This window comes from Heterocephalus glaber, unplaced genomic scaffold (assembly GCF_053883595.1).
Source record: "Heterocephalus glaber isolate CG9 unplaced genomic scaffold, H.glaber_assembly_v1.0 deba00001666, whole genome shotgun sequence".
NCBI classification, from domain to species: Eukaryota; Metazoa; Chordata; class Mammalia; order Rodentia; family Bathyergidae; genus Heterocephalus; species Heterocephalus glaber.
In genome coordinates, this window is record NW_028258406.1 from 22,849,398 (window position 1) to 22,865,362 (window position 15,965).

At 36.9% G+C, this 15,965-nt stretch overlaps 1 protein-coding gene across 2 annotated transcripts; it reads right to left on the minus strand.

Annotated features, from left to right (window-relative positions):
• Positions 1-2,491: 2,491 nt before the first annotated feature.
• On the minus strand, positions 2,492-15,767 carry Ckap2 (cytoskeleton associated protein 2). Of its 2 annotated transcripts, none has more exons than XM_087197380.1 (9): positions 15,572-15,767; positions 14,412-14,493; positions 12,665-12,728; positions 11,703-12,559; positions 11,102-11,306; positions 8,648-8,818; positions 6,563-6,632; positions 4,327-4,582; positions 2,492-3,750 (listed from the first exon to the last, which is right to left on the minus strand). In XM_087197380.1, the coding sequence occupies exons 1-9, from the start codon at positions 15,639-15,641 to the stop codon at positions 3,495-3,497; spliced, it is 2,031 nt and encodes a 676-aa protein (XP_087053506.1). In that variant the 5' UTR covers positions 15,642-15,767; the 3' UTR covers positions 2,492-3,494. The 2 variants fall into 2 exon arrangements, with proteins under 2 accessions (XP_087053506.1, XP_087053505.1); XM_087197379.1 differs by having other exon boundaries at positions 12,665-12,734.
• Between the last annotated feature and the right edge of the window lie 198 nt (positions 15,768-15,965).

Below are 15,965 nucleotides of genomic sequence, written 5' to 3' on the forward strand. Positions count from 1 at the left end.
GACCAGGGGTACATATTCAAATCTGCTTGAATCTGCGGTTTCAATCAGAGTTGAGTTGCAGTTCTGATCAGCCCAGATAAACTGTTTCTTAATCAGTTTGTGTTTCAGTTTCTCTTTAGGGTTGACAGTTTGTTAAGCAGCTGACTTCACAGTTTGAATAGGGAGAGGGAGGTTGGGGGAGTGACTCACTGATAAAGCACTTACCTAGCATGCTTGAGGCCCTGGGTTCCATCCCTAGCAGAAGAGTTTGAATAAATCCAAATAGGAGATTAGGCAGATAAAACAGAAGTTTGCTTGAAATGATGACAGGTGAAGGTACCTATATGGTTGAAGTGATATACCTTGGTACCTTGGCTAAATATCCCTACATGGGAAATAATATCTAGACTAGTACTACCCAATATGTAGCCACTTGACAAGTGTGGCTATTAAGCACTTTTACAAGGTGGCTAGTGTGAACAGAAATGTGAAGTTTAAGTGTAAAATACACACAAGATTTCAAATACTTTGAACAGCCAAATAAAAAAATAAATTAGGTCTAATAATTTTTTACATTGATTACATGCTGAAATATTTGAGATATATTGGGTTAAATAAAATGTATTATGAAAATTATGTTTCCTTTTATTTTTCAAACCATAGCTACTAGAATATTCTAAATTACATAAGTAGCTAGCAATATGTTTCTAGTGCCTGTCTAGAAGGTCACAGTGGGGAAAGGGAGCACGTGGGGAAGTACAAGTCTCGATAAAGTCAAACAACAACTATTAACAGAGCAAGGGAGAAAATAAGCTGCCAGAATAGTGAAGAGGCCAGGGGCAGTTCTTGGCATTATCAAAGTCTGTATTGTAGGCTAGGAATCAATTGCTAAAGCAGGAGGCAAAGTTCATTGGATGAGAGGGAGAGAGTGACTAAGAAGTCACAAGAGCATTAACAAGGAGAGGAGCACACAGTAATCTAATTCAGGGTTTTTCAACCTCAGCATTGTGGACAATGGGGCTGTGTTCTTTATTGAGGCTGGGGTGTGTGTGTGTGTGTGTGTGTGTGTGTGTGTGTGTGTGTGTTAGTCTTGTACATCTCTGGCCTCTAACCATTAGATGGCAGCAGTGTCCACTACCCCCAGTAGATACAACCAAAACTGTCTCCAGAATGTGAAAACATCTGGGCAGGGGTGGGGGCAGTGCAAATTACCTGTGGTTAAGAGCTAATAATCTAGCTGTATGCTTTGAATTCAAAAGATGAGGGTGCAGGCTGGGGAACGTAGCTTAGTAGAGCAATCCTTAGCATGCATGCGGCTGGTTATGGCTTACATCTGTAAGGTTCCCAAAGCTTCATGCATTCATTGGTGGGGCTTGTGGAAGGTGATTGGGTTATTAGGGCTTATAGCTGGCTTGCTGTTAGGTGGGATCTGGTTGTAAGAGATGGGTCACTGGGTGCATGATCTGTGTCTACCTCTTCCTCCACCTCCCTTGATCTCTCTGCTTCCCACTGCTATGCTAAGAGCTGTTTCACCTCTGCCCTGACGTCATGCCTTGGAGCCAGCTGAGTATGGACTGAAACCTCTACAAAATGTGAGCTAAAATAAACCTTTCCTTCTTTAAATTGTGGGTGTTGAGTACTGTGTCTCAGAGATGAGAAAGTAACTAAGACAAAGCCCTTCAATCCCCAGCACCATGAAATAAATGGCATTTCATAAAATATTTGTTTCACAGTGCTGGGAATTTAACCTCTGTTTGCGCATGTTTGGCAAGTCTTCCATCATTGAGCCACACTGCTAGCCCTTATGAACTATTTGTTGAAGTGAAAAAGTCACCGGGGCTGAAAGTATACCAAAGAAAAGCACCAAAAAGAAAAAAAAGAGGGGCTGGGGATTTAGCTCAGCGGTTCTGCTGCCTGCCCCACAAGCGCAAGGTCCCAAGTTCGATCCCAGGTACCAAAAAAAAAAGAAGAAAAAGAAATAAATGTAATCATGTAATCGGAACGTCACTGTATAGATATTTTTATTGTATACATATTAGGTACACATATTAGGAATAAAAGTCCTACTCTTAGAATGAGAAGACAATTAATAAACAGAATGAACATAAGACTAAGTATGTGTTCTTTAGATTCGTATTTCATATGTAGTTATTAAACTGATCTTTTAGTATTCACTTATTTGAAACTGTAGAGTTGATAGAGGATGCATGCCATTTAAGTATTAGTTTGAATCTTATAAAACAATTTTATTGGTGGTATTTGTGGGAAAACTTTACTGTATGCCATAATCATGTCCCAGTGGACATGATTTAACAGTGAAGGTTTTATATTATGGAGAAGAAAGCAAGTGTAAATATTGGTTATTTTAGAAATGCTAACTAAACTACAACGATTAAATGCATATTTCATTCCCAAACTCTAATATAGTTTATAAACTATCAAATGAAGTCACAAAAGTTAAAATTTTAACATTGTCAACCAAGCTGCAAAAAATAGAACAAAAAAACTCTGATTAGATGTAAAGTTTTTATTATCCACTAAATTTGGCACCTTTTTTTTTGCTCTTACACTTCAAGAAATACCTCAGTTAGACATAGGGTATCCAATTATAGCCAATTAACTATCTTTCCTTTGCAAACTCAGTTATAATCAAGAGACAGAGGCAAAAACAATAGATACAGACTGTCACAGAGGAAGAGACAGAAGAGCCATAGGCTGGTCAAGGGATGCAACAGAGCACAGCAGTCTGAATAACATGAGTTTGGTGGAAAAGTAAGCTAAACCCTGTATATTCTAATACTTAAGGGGTTACCTCTACACATTACAATTTTTTACTTTTTTTGTTTGATGTTAGGTATTGAACACAGGACTTCAGGCATGCTAAGCATGCACTCTTATCACTGAGCTTTATTCCCTGTCCAAATTTTTTGGTTTTTTGTTTTTGATACTGGGTCTCATTAAGTAGCTCGGGCTGGCCTTGAACTCACAATTTTCCTGCCTCAGCCTTTTGAGTGCAAGGATTACAGGCATGTTCCACTATGCCTAGCTCTCACCCCTAAATTTTGATTTTCATACTAATCAAATCAAGGTAAAAAAAGAAGAATTGTCAGTATTTTGTTTAAAGGCAGGGAATTGTATCATAATTTTTTGAAAGATGCCCATGTAATATAAATTTTATCTAGAACACCTCATTTTCTGATGATGCATCATTATGGTACTGACATTTAATAAAGTGAACAAGGTAACATTATAACAAATCTATTCATATTTAAGGAACATGGTAGACAAACTGATAAAATTTACTTATTTTAAAGAAAATCTCAGTCTGTTGACATTGACTTAATAGGATTAGCTTTCCACACATAGATGAACAACTCCTATGATATGAATGTCAATATAGGATCTTACTTCCATGAATACTTAGGTACCTGGCCAACTCCAGGTTCAAGGGAAATATGAAGCCACACAACAAAACACCCCAGGAAAAATAAAATCCCTCACTCCCTTCTGGAATTTCATTTCTCCTCTGCGGTATCAGTCTCGGAGAATATAGGGCACAGTGCTACATTAGGGCGGCATACAAAAGCATCAGTTTCACCTCCTAACTCTGATAACTGTTCCAGTGAAGACACACAAGGATAATGGTCTTTTAACATATCTGGCAATTTAGAAGTTTTCTCTTGAAGACGTCGAGAACGTCTCACTGGTGTTAGAAACTTCAGCTCTTTAAATGCAGAATTTGTTTCATCAAGTTGGATCTTCTTTTTTATACTAAAAAAAAAAACCCAAAATATTCTGAAAATTTAAAAAACATGTTAATATTTTCACTTTGTACTTTTAAGCTATTCATCGTATTGTAACTTGTATATTACAGCCATATGACTGTCTTAGAAAAACTGAGAAATACCTCAAGCTCCTTGTAATAAGGAATTTATTGTTTTTCCAATTTGTACACAGCAGATACTTGAATATCTGTAGAATCAGGTTAATTCCTCAGTTCTAAAACTACTTCTATTAATATACAGAGATTAAATTAAAAAGATATAGAAGTTTTCCTTGTCAAAGTGTCAATATTTAGGGAAAAGCAAAGCCCATACAGTATTTAAAAGGTTAAAATATCCCTGTGACATTTCATTTGTTTGACAACTTCCATATTAAGAAATGATAGTTCTAATCTGAAGCTATCATAAAGATTTAAACACATCATTGAGGTCTGGGGCTGTAGCTCAATGGTAGAGCCTTTGCCCAGAAGGCAGGAAGACCTAGGTTTGATCTCTAACATCAGTAAGTAAATAAAATCACTAAGCATGAGAACAAATCACAGTACTTCACATTATAAACATTTACCTTTGCAAATATGGTGTAGTAGATATGTTATATTTAATTAAGCAACTTGATCTATTTTCTGTATCAGGAGTTTTAAAACTGTCAGGTGGATCTTTTGTTTTGTCATCTTGCTGTTTTTCACAGTCTTGAAATACCACATTTCTAATACGTTTATTTTCTACTTCTGGTTTTCCTGGCTCTAGATTAACACCTGTATCCTCAATGCTGATTTCTTGGATTTGTTCCTTGGTTCTATCAGCATCTTCAATGTTTTTTCCTACAGAAAATACATGTATACATTTAAGCTTTTGGACAATTTTAAGAACAAAATTAGAAGACATTATAGTTATTCCTGGTTGGCTGAATTTTTAAATAAAAGAAACTACTATTTCCTAACCATATTTATCCTGAGTATTTTACAGAGGAGAGTTTTATTTCATTCTTTTCTGAGTACCCGATGATAGGTATGGGAAAGAAGTGAGGGAAAACACAGTTCAAAGGGTTACATTTAACACCCACTCTGGGCATGAACTCAAGGACACTCACCACTGAGCTATATATCCCAAGCTCCCCTTTTTAAAATTTTGAAACAGGGTCTCACTAAGTTGCTCGGGCTGGCCTTGAACTTTGCAATCCTCTTGTCTTAGCCTCCTGAGTAGATGAGATTACATGCATGTGCCACTGCACAGGGCTAGATTTTAAATTCTTAAGGAGACATCCTGGTAAATCTGCTGAGGTGAAAAGATCTCTGGATTTAATTATTAGAAGAATCATTAGAAGTTTTTACTGAGAGATGTTTTTGTAGCACAAGTGGCTGTGGTTCTTTAGTGAGTGGCATTTGAAGTGGGGAAAGAAGAAATTTGGAACCATTAATTCAATAAATATTTAGGTGCCTAACATATGCCAAGCATTACATCAGCACTGATGATACAATGGTGAGGTAGATCAGACACTGTCCTTACGAGTTTATAGTTTAAAAGATAAAACAAACAAATAATCAAATGCATCAAATATTGTATGGGGAAAATATAGGGAGAACAAAGCAGGTGCATTTAACCCAGGTTGGATGAGAGGAAGGAAAGGAGTATCAGGGTAAGCATTTGAGGAGGTTACTTTGAGGAATTAAGGTGTAAAGGATAAGTATGAAGTTAAGTTATTAAAAAGTAGAAGACTGGTCTGGAGAGTCCTGGAGGAAACGACACTATAACCCACTCCAGAAAAAGAAAGAAATTCAGGGATGTGGGAGAGATGCAAAGTGACAAGAAAAGAAGCTTGAGTCATGAATTTAAGCAGCTGAATAACAGAATTTGGCTGCAGTGTTAAGAATGGGTTGCACTGGAGCAAGAAGAAAGGGGCAGAAAACTAAGCACATTTCTGTGACAGTTAAGTAAAAGTTAGAAATGATCTTGACCATAGTACAGAGTAAGGATGACAAGAAGACAGATTTTTTAGAGACTGTTAGGAAGTTAAACTGAATTTAGTTGGCTGGTAACAGATGTGGGGAGGCAGGAAAGTGAGGGAGTAAAAAATCACCCCAAGTTTCTGCCTTGCTTAACCAGATAGCACCACTCAATAAAATAGAAGTCAAAAGAAGGATCAAATTTATGAAAAAGTCATGTGCTCAACTTCGGTTATGTGGGTTTGAGATGTCTGAGAGGCATCTAAGCAAGTGGAACATGTCTCTATTATTTGTCTTACCTTTAAAACTTAATATTCTCTTGCTGTTTACAAAAACTTTGATTTGCAAGACTGGTTTTCTGTTTTGATCTTTTATTTCAGAAAGCCAAAAGTTTATAGTTTCTTTTTTTCATCTAAAGGCTAATAAGCATTTTACCTGCTAGAAAACAACTTCTATTTAGGAAAAAAATGAGAGAAAAACTGAATTAGATTTAAATATTAGTTTTATCCTTGTACATGTCTCTAGAGGTAGTGAGAATTATAAGGAATTCGACTCTTTTGATGACATCTATCTTTCATAACATCAGCTCACATACATCTTCAATATATTCCCCTGGGTCATCTTTTTGAGACAAGAGGTAAGTAATTTTTATAGATACTCAATGACAAATTTGGGTTTTAAACTGGATCTCCTAATTAAAAATTCTTTATAATACAGAAAGCCACTTTATCTCAGAGGCAGATCTACAGAAGCATAAGAAAATAATCTACATATTTTAAATTTTAATAAACTAATTCAGCAAAGAAATTCAATAAAATCACAATTCACTTCAAGGAAACAAAAGAAACTAAGACTTACCACAATTACTTTTTTCTTGATTCTTCATTGTTATAATATCTACAATTGTCTGTCGCATCTCTTCAATAGGCTTTAATTTATTTAAATGAAGAAAGTAGATCCACATAAATTTTATATTTTCAGAAATTGGGTTTTACAAGTTGAAAATATTAGAATCAGTGATTAAAATTTCATATTTTAAAATAAGGCAATGCTTCTTAAGTCATACTTCTCATGTTCTTCAATCTTATTTCCAACTTACAGAATAAAACAATAAAGTTAAAGATAGTTTAAAATTTTCTTCAATGTTTTTCGTAAGCCTTTGGTAATTATTGCTGCTTGCTTGATATGAAGAAAATAATGAATAGATGGAAAATTAACATTATTTATTAAACAACTGACTATATTAAGTTTAACAGCTCCTTTTCTCTTAAATGAAGTCATGGTTATAATTTGTTTTACATGCTATTAAATACATCTCTGATCAGCCCAACATATTTCATTCAAAAATTTATTGTCTAGGGCTGGGATTTAGCTCAGTGGTGCCACCGCCTGCCTCACAAGTGCAAGGTCCCAAGTTCCATCCCTGGTACTGCAAAAAAAATTGTCTACTCTTTATTAGATATTACAGTTCCTTACTATGCACCTTTGAGCTGCCATGCTTGCTATATAACATATTCAATATGTTATATGAAATGGAAGCTTTTACTGATAGTTTTAGTTCCAGGGCTTATTGCTAGAATTATTTACTATTGTACTTTCAACTTTCTTGGCTAATTATGATTCCTGTTTCCCAATTTCTGCTCTGGTGTCACATCTTTCTCTTTCTATTACTACTTTATATAACCAGCCGTAGCTTCAGTTTTCTGTCCTTGCTACACTGCCATAAGCTGCTTTAAGTAATGACCCTTCTGGTTCAGTGTACAAGGGACCCAACACTTGCTTCCAAGTATGATTTTATCAAATACAATTACCCTTCAGGAAAATGTTTTACACGTAAGAGCCACTGACAGAATATCTGCTGTGTTTTCTTGTTTTGTTTTTGAGGATCAAACCCAGGACCTCACACAGGCTAATATTTGATTTTTGATTTAGGTGAAAGGTCTAATAACATTTGCTGTGGTGAGACTAATATTAATAGACATTTTTAAAGAAAGGCTAAAAAGAGTAGTTCAAAAACTGCTGAAGGGGCCGGGGATTTAGCTCAGTGGTTTCGCCGCCGGCTGCACAAGTGCAAGGACCCGAGTTCGATCCTCAGTGCCAAAAAAAAAAAAAAAAACCAAAAAAACCAAGTGAATCCAAATCAACCAACTGACAAACCAATCAACCAACCAACCAAAAAGAACCTCTCAAGAAATGATTTATTCTATACAGAGATTTATCTATCAACCAATTAGAAGAGGTGACAGGTATGGCATCAAACCACTATGGAGGTAATACAGTTACGTTAAAGAAATTAGTTTTCTGTCATTTTCTTTATATGGGTGAGACCAATTTACATAGTGTAAACGTGAGGCATTCATGTACTCCCAAAGTGAACGAGTTCTCTCACAAAGCCATTCAAACGTTAATTTTATTCTATTTGCTTTATATTCAATAAACAAAATACTAAAATTATAGTTTTTCAGTAAATTTCTCAATTGGGAAATGCACAAAATGACATATGTACTAAAATATCTCTCACAGAAAGTTTCATTAAAGTTATATCGGCTTATATCTATTTTCTAAGATCTAAAGATCCCTAATACACGAGTGAGTTTTAAAAGGTTGAGAAACAACATGTATAAAGCAATCCTTATTTATATTTGGTGCTGGAGATTGAACCCAGGAAGGTTTCCATGCTTCCCTATTGAGCTACACACCCAGATCCATCGTGGTCTTTAAACATTTATTACTCCTACATGTATGAAAACAATTTCATCAAGTTACACTGTGATGTGTTCCAAAATAATCCTGAGTCTGGGGATGTAGATAAGTGGCACAGCACCTGCCTAGCAAGTGCAAGGCTGAGTTTGATTACTGCCAGTACCAAAAAAAAAAAAAAAGTCAAAATAATCCTGAGTCATTTACACTGTAATAATAGAGATCAGTAAATTTTAGCCTTACCTGAGCTCCTGCGAGAATAGCCTTCTCATAGATTGAGATAATATTTTCAATAGGACTTGTGATTGATTCAATTTGGATAAGACATATCCAATATTTAACAAGTTTTTTAGCATCTGGAATATTTTTAATCAGGTCATTCAGTGTGGTCATTATTTCTTCTTTTGGGCATCCCTAAAATAACAAGAAATAAAATAAAATAAACCTTTTTTTTTGGTACTGGGGATAGAACTTGGGAACTTGTGCTTGTGAGGCAGGCGATGGAACCACTGAGCTAAATCCCCAGCCCAACAAGAAATAAAATATACAATTTTTGTTTTGTTTTATTTTTTGGGACAAGGTCTTGCCATGTAGTTCAGGGTGGCCCTGAACTCAATATGTAGCCCAGGCTGGCCGTGAACTCCTGGAGATCCTCTTGCCTCAGCCTCCTGAGAGCTGGGATTACAGGTGTGTATCACCACACTATGCACTATGAACAATTAATAATCTTACTATAATCAAGATTGGTAAACTGGGACTGGGGATTTAGCTCAGTGGTGCTGCTGCCTGCTTCACAAGCACAAGGTTCTGAGTTTGATCCCTGGTACCAAAAAAAAAAATATATATATATATTGGTAAACTGGGCATGGTGGCAAACACCTGTAATTCCAGCACTCTGGAAAGCTGAGGTAGTAGGATCAAAAGTTCAAGCTCAGCCTAGGCAATTTAGTGACTTAATAAGACTGTCTCAAAATAAGAATAAAAAGGGCTGAGGATGTAGCTAAGCATGAAAGTTGGCTTTAATCCCCAGTATCAGGAAACAACAAAAAAAACCCCAATAATAAAGACAGAAGAAGTTGATAGATTATTCATAAAAATGATTACTGTCATCCTAACTTCAAACTTATTTTGAATAGCTAATAAGCCAAAAAGGAGGAGGAGGCAGAAGAGGAGGAGGAATAGGAGCAGAAGGAGGTATAGCAGAAGCAGCAGCAGATCAACTATGAGTATGAGGCAGCAAAAAAAGAAATACTAATCCGGATATATATTAGTAAAAAATTACTGACACTTCACTTGATTTTGATATTTATCCTCCTATACCTTGTGGGATTCCATTTTTATATTTTAGAATTTTTGTTCCTACCAAATGTTGATAAGAATTACCTACAGTATTTTTCCTTTATTGTCTGTTAAATTTTGATATTAAGGTTAAAATGAATTTACAATGGTTTATGAAGGGGTTATAAGTTAAACAGTAGGGAAAAAAAATCCATAATATCAAAAAAAATCAGCCAGCAGAAATAAGAATAGAATTACTGTTTTCTTGATTATAATTTTTACTGGTCCTCAGAATCACAAGTTTTAAAGATGCTCATGAAAAGTAGGGAAAGGTTTGAAATCACATCCTGAATTCAGTCTTGCTATGGATTTTAGACATCAGGGAGTGTCCAAAGGAAGAATAAAGAGTTAGCAAGAAATATTCTAGAACTGATTATATACTCCAGGGGATTTCTAATAGAAAAACTATAATAAATGCAAGACAAGCATAACGTTCATTTAAATTAATGGGATTTAGGGTGCTCCAGTGGTGCAATAGATTAGTGTGCAATACTTAGATTTATGGGATTTTGTTTGAAAATATTTTAGTTAACTTGAATCTATGATGGACTGTGATAATGATGATAATGATTATTCTTTTTTTTTTTTGTACTGGGGATCGAACTCAGGATCTTGCACTTGCCAGGAAGGTGTGGTGCCACTGAGCTACATCCCCAGCTATAATGATTATTCTTGGTGACATGGTTTTTTTTGGTACCGGGGATCAAATTCGGGTCCTTGAGCCTGTGAGGCAAGCGGTGGAACCACTGAGCTAAATCCCCGGCCCTATAATGATTATTCTTTCTTTTTTGGTACCGGAGATCGAACTCGGGACCTTGCGCTTGTGAGGCAGGCGCTGGAACCACTGTGCTATATCCCCGGCCCTATAATGATTATTCTTCATAGTAATATTTTTTTTGTTGCTAGTCTTTAGTAAAAAATAATTAGTAAAAGTATGGAGCAAATGCAAGAAACAGAAATACCAGATAGAAAACATATCTACCCCAGCTTTCTAGATATTAACATATAAGAGGGGGCTGGGGATTTTAGCTCAGTGGTTCCAGTGCCTGCCTTGCAAGCACAAGGTCCTGAGTTCGATCCTCGGTACCAAAAAAAAAAAAAAGAAAAAAAGGTTGATAAAAACATATAAGAGGAATACAATATTTATAACTCAAGGAAAAATACTATTATCCCCTGATACATTTAAGTGAACTCAATGCAAAACGAAGCTAATTAAAGGGTAACAATCTCAAAGAACTAAGTCAACATAATATCATTGACATTATTTGGTCAAAAAGAATAATATAATTTAATGAGAATATTTATGAAGATGATTTGCACATTGTAAAATGTTGCACAACTACAAGGGCAAGATGCTACCTTATTAATCAGGTTCAGGCACTCAGAAAATGTCTTATTGACTTTGTCAGTGAATAATCTTTGTTCATCCTCTTCTGCCATGGTGGTCCAAAAGGACCTAACTGGATTTTCATTTTGTCTCTCTGGCTCAGGCTGGGTAATGACTGAGTTAGGAGGCCTTCTCAGCACTCTTCCTTTGCTGGCTTTCCACTCACTCAGACGAGCTCTACAGTCAGAAGCAGTATAGAAACATTACTTTGATACTGATAACAGAACTCTGTCAAAGGAAAAAATATTTTGAGTCTTTAAGTAGCTCTGCACATATACTGTTCACAATTTGTTGAAATCTCAAACATTCACAAGATCAATTATATATTAAAAAATCCCAAGAATCTATTTTTCAAATGGAGTGGTTATAAAATATTTCCCAATTATTATTAAGCATTTAACTTACATTACCAAAAGCAACTGAGAAGTCACACGTAGACACATTTACTTTTTGGTCATAAATCTGCTTGCATGTAACAGAAAATAATTCATGAAAGTAATAATACGTTAAAGAAAATTACAAGCCCAAACCACAAATGGTACTCTAATGAAGTAAAGAAGAGTATTTACTCACTTTCTCTCTTCTGCAGTTTCCTTGGGCTGAGCAGATCTATCCACAGTAGTTTTTGCTATGGTATGTCTTCGTTGGTCAAAGGTTTTTGACTTTTCTGTCGGTTTAGTAGTAGTAAATGAAACTGGTCTGGCTACAGGTTCAGATGCTATGTTTTGGGATAATGCCTTACTTGTTTTTATGTACTGAGAAATGGTTTTGACACAAGGTAGAACTGTTTTTGATTGTAATAGTCCTTTTACAGGAGGTTTTTTTCGGACAGTGACACTGGCAGAGGTTCTGCTGATGTCTTGTTTTACCCTGTTCTGGATGTTATTGTGGGTTCTAATGGGAGGCCGTGCAAGTTGTGTGTTCTGAGATGTAGTGCTCATAAATGTAGTGGTAGTGGTCATATTTGAGGCTCTATCACTTTTTAATGTTACACTGCTGGAGTTCACAGACTTAGGCTTTGTGTCTTTAGAGATAGCAGTTGAAAGTTTCTTTGTTGTTGCAGAACTCTCATCTTTGACTTGTAGAGGTTTTCTGAATGAATTAACTTTAGACTGAACAATGTGGCCACGATAACATCCTAGTACAGGTTTCTTGAACATGTTAGCATCTTGCTTTGGTTTTTCTGCAGTTATCTGTTTCTTTTTATCATTATTTTTAAGATGAAATGCCTGGCTTAGTGTCATATTTTGATTTAGGGAATCATTTGTAATTGGTAACAACTGCAGAGTTTGATTATCATCCTCAAAATTATGTGTTTCAATTGCTGTAGTAGAATTGGTTAATTCATTAGAAGGCTTTAAGGGAATACAATTCTTTTCCATTGTTGCATTTGTGCATTCTGAATGTCTTCTGATATTTTCTTTATCTGCCTAAAATATAAATCAGTATTTCAGACCTCATTTCTCTCAGAAAGAGCTTAGGAAGGGGAAAGGGGGAAAGGGGAGCAGTTTAGGAGCGCTATGTCCACATCTCACCATTTTTGTTTTAAGTTTCAGAAGTTTTGTCCCTTCTTGGACCTGGCCTTCAGATGTCATCGCTCTATTACTTAAAAAAATAAAATAAGGTAAATTAATACTACATCAGAGAGGTTTCCTTTTTGGGGGGAGGAGTGAGGGAATATTAACTATTAATTAACATCATAATTTTGCATGTGGGCCTGGGATAAATCTTATGCGTGCTAAGTACCTGTTCTATTACTGAAGCACATCTCTAGCCCCATAATTCTAGATTTTAAACAGAAATGAGTTGAGATTTGTGTCCTAAGCAAAACTTTATTATAGTGTGATTTAACGGTATAAACAACATGGTGGAGGCACTTAAAAGATCTTTTCTTAAAATCCCGTACTTCCTCCCTATAAAATATGTAAACCTAAATCCCTTTTTACAGCTATACACTATCTAGTACAGGCCATGAAAGTATCTTAGTAGGTGACTGTAATGATTTTGTATAAAATCAACAAAGGAAAAAAATACTGTCAATTACACATGTCATCTATTCTAGGACATTCACCAAATTCAGAAATAATGTTAAAATGTGAAAAAGTTACTCATGTTAGAATTGAAAAACTTTGGTATTTTTATATTTAGTCATTTTTGTTACATTGCCTTCCACATGTATTTGCTCAGTCAGCTTGGAAAACAGATAGAATTTTGACATAGCTTGTACATGCTGCTTTTTTGAGATGGGGTCTCACTATGTAGTTCAGACTGGACTTGAACTCACTATGGAGCCCAGGCTGACCTCAAACTCCCAGTGATTCTCTGTCTTCAGCCTCCCAAATGCTAGGATTACAGTCATATGTTACCTACCACACCTGGCTCTGTATTATGTGCTTTGAATGGTGGTTGCTTATAACTCTTAAGATGCTTTTGCCTCTTAAGCCTTAGAAAGGGCCTTAGAAAGACAGTGTAGTTAACTCCAGAGAGTAAGGGAACCTTTTTCTGTTTCATATACTTTCATGGATTTTAATTTTTGCCATAACCAGATACTATTTGAACAAAATAATTAACAAAATAATACAAAGCTCTATCTATGGAAAGTTGGGTTTAAATCAAATACTTTCCCAATCTCCAAACTAGGAGTGCTACCTACTCTTCTAAAGAACAGCTCCTCCCATACACTGAGTAAAAGCCTTGCTAGGAGGCTGGGGATGTAGCTAAGTGGTAGAGTCTGCGGTTAAGTTAGAATTGGGGAGGTCATAAATTTAATCCCCAGCACCAAACAAACAAAAACCAAAACAAAATCGTTACTAAATTATAAGAGCCTGGCTTTTGTAGCACAGTATAGATCATAAATCACTATTTTGATACACACACACAGAGCTTTAAAATTGTTTCCCCTTAAGTAGTGCAAAATTATATAGAAAACAATGATCAAGTGATGCACCAAAATGAGAGTGTAAAATACGCTCTAGATTTTGAAGTTTGTATCAGAAACAAATGTAAAATATCTTAATGCTTTTTTTTTTCTTTTTGTGATGCTGGAGATTGAACTTAGGGCCTTCAACATGCTAGTTAAGTGCTCAATTACTGAGCTACACCTCCATCCCTAACATACTGAAATAACAGCATCAGGAATATAATGGATTAAATGTTATTAAAATTCATTTCATCTTTTTAATACTTGTGGCTAATAGAAAATTTTAAATCACAGACGTGGTGTAAGTTTTTATTGAACAGCTCTAATTTTCCAGAACTAAAATGAAGTAAATCTGACCTCACCTGGAAATCTGATTTTCCTGTTTATATGTCAAAAGTGATTTTTGTTTTAACAGATGTTCCTTAAATTTTTCTCTTCTTTGCTCTAAAAAGGAAAGAGCAACAAGCCAACCTTAGTTAATACATTAAATAACAGAAAATAAAAATGGCTGAGTAAATGACTTTTCTACAAGCCAAGCACAGTGCTGCACACTCGTAATCCCAGTACTCTAATTAGAAAGAAGTAGAAGGATCACAAGCTCGAGCCTGGCCCGGGAAACTTAGGGACTTAGCAAGATCCTGTCTCAAAATAAATAATTTTTGAAAAAGAAAAAAGAAATGGTTCCACTTGAAATTGTATCTTCTATATAACAAAATTTCCAATTCAGTATTTAAGAAATGATCCCATTAATAAGAGATTGTTATCATAAACGGCACCCACAATCACTATGCATGAGAAACATTCTCAACAACAAATAGAGAAGAAAAGGGCCGGGATTTAGCTCAGTGGTGCTGCCGCCTGCCTCGAAAGCACAAGGTCCTGAGTTCTATCCCCGGTAAACGCCCCCCCCCCCCCGCGCCAAATCACATTGTCTACTGTGTGTGAAAAATCTGGAGAACAACATTTTCAATATATTGTTACAAAAAGGCAAGCGTTAAGAAACTAAATGGTAGGGATGAGAGGGATGAGATACTAGTCTCCAAGATCTAATTTACTAGAACTGGGTGGGTTGGGTGAGCATTTCTTCCTTCCGTATTTTCATGGGTAGACAAAAAAACCCCAATATTATTTAAGTAGAACACCCAACTCTAGATATCCAAAAACTAGAGGACGATATTGGAGACACCAGTCAGGCAACCACACCCCTCCAAAAACTGGCTGGGGGTGGGGGGCGGAGGCAGGTGGGACCCGCGCAGGCGCAGTCGGTCTGGGTGCGCTGCAGCCCCGCCCCCGGCGTCCACAACCCACCGGGTAAACTGATTCCTCCGCGGGAGCCCCGCCGTGCCGCTAGTGCCCTACCTTCGGCCAGCAGCGACCGCAAGGGAAGCGCTCAGCCTCAGGGCCTCAGGGCCGCAAGGGAAGCGCTCAGCCTCAGGGCCTGATCACGGGACCCGCTCCCACTCGTTTTACTTCAGCAAACCAGCCTTCCACCGGCTCGCGCCTCTTCCGCCGCCACCCTCACCTTTGAAGGAAGCCTGGGCTCTCTGACTCGGAGGCAGCTGCAGATCCTGGGGGACGACCGGGGTACTCATAGCCGACTGCGGCCCGGGCTCCCTGCAAGTGCTCGGACTCTCTCAGGCCGCCCGGGCCACCCACTGCGCACACCACCGCGGGCTCTGGCTTTTGGCATCCCCGCCGCCTATTGGTGCTGGCGTCAATTGAATGGGCCAATGGACGCAGGGGGCGGAGCCTGGCGTCTGCGAAGTTCAGTTGGGCTTCAATTTTAGGTTTCAAACTCAAATTGCGTTCCTCGTCCTGGGTGTACTACGTGGAATTAACCTGCTCATTCTCCACGGTGTGACAGGGCAGGTTGATAAAGATTCCAGACAGGACGAGTCTTTAGGCTCTCATAGCTC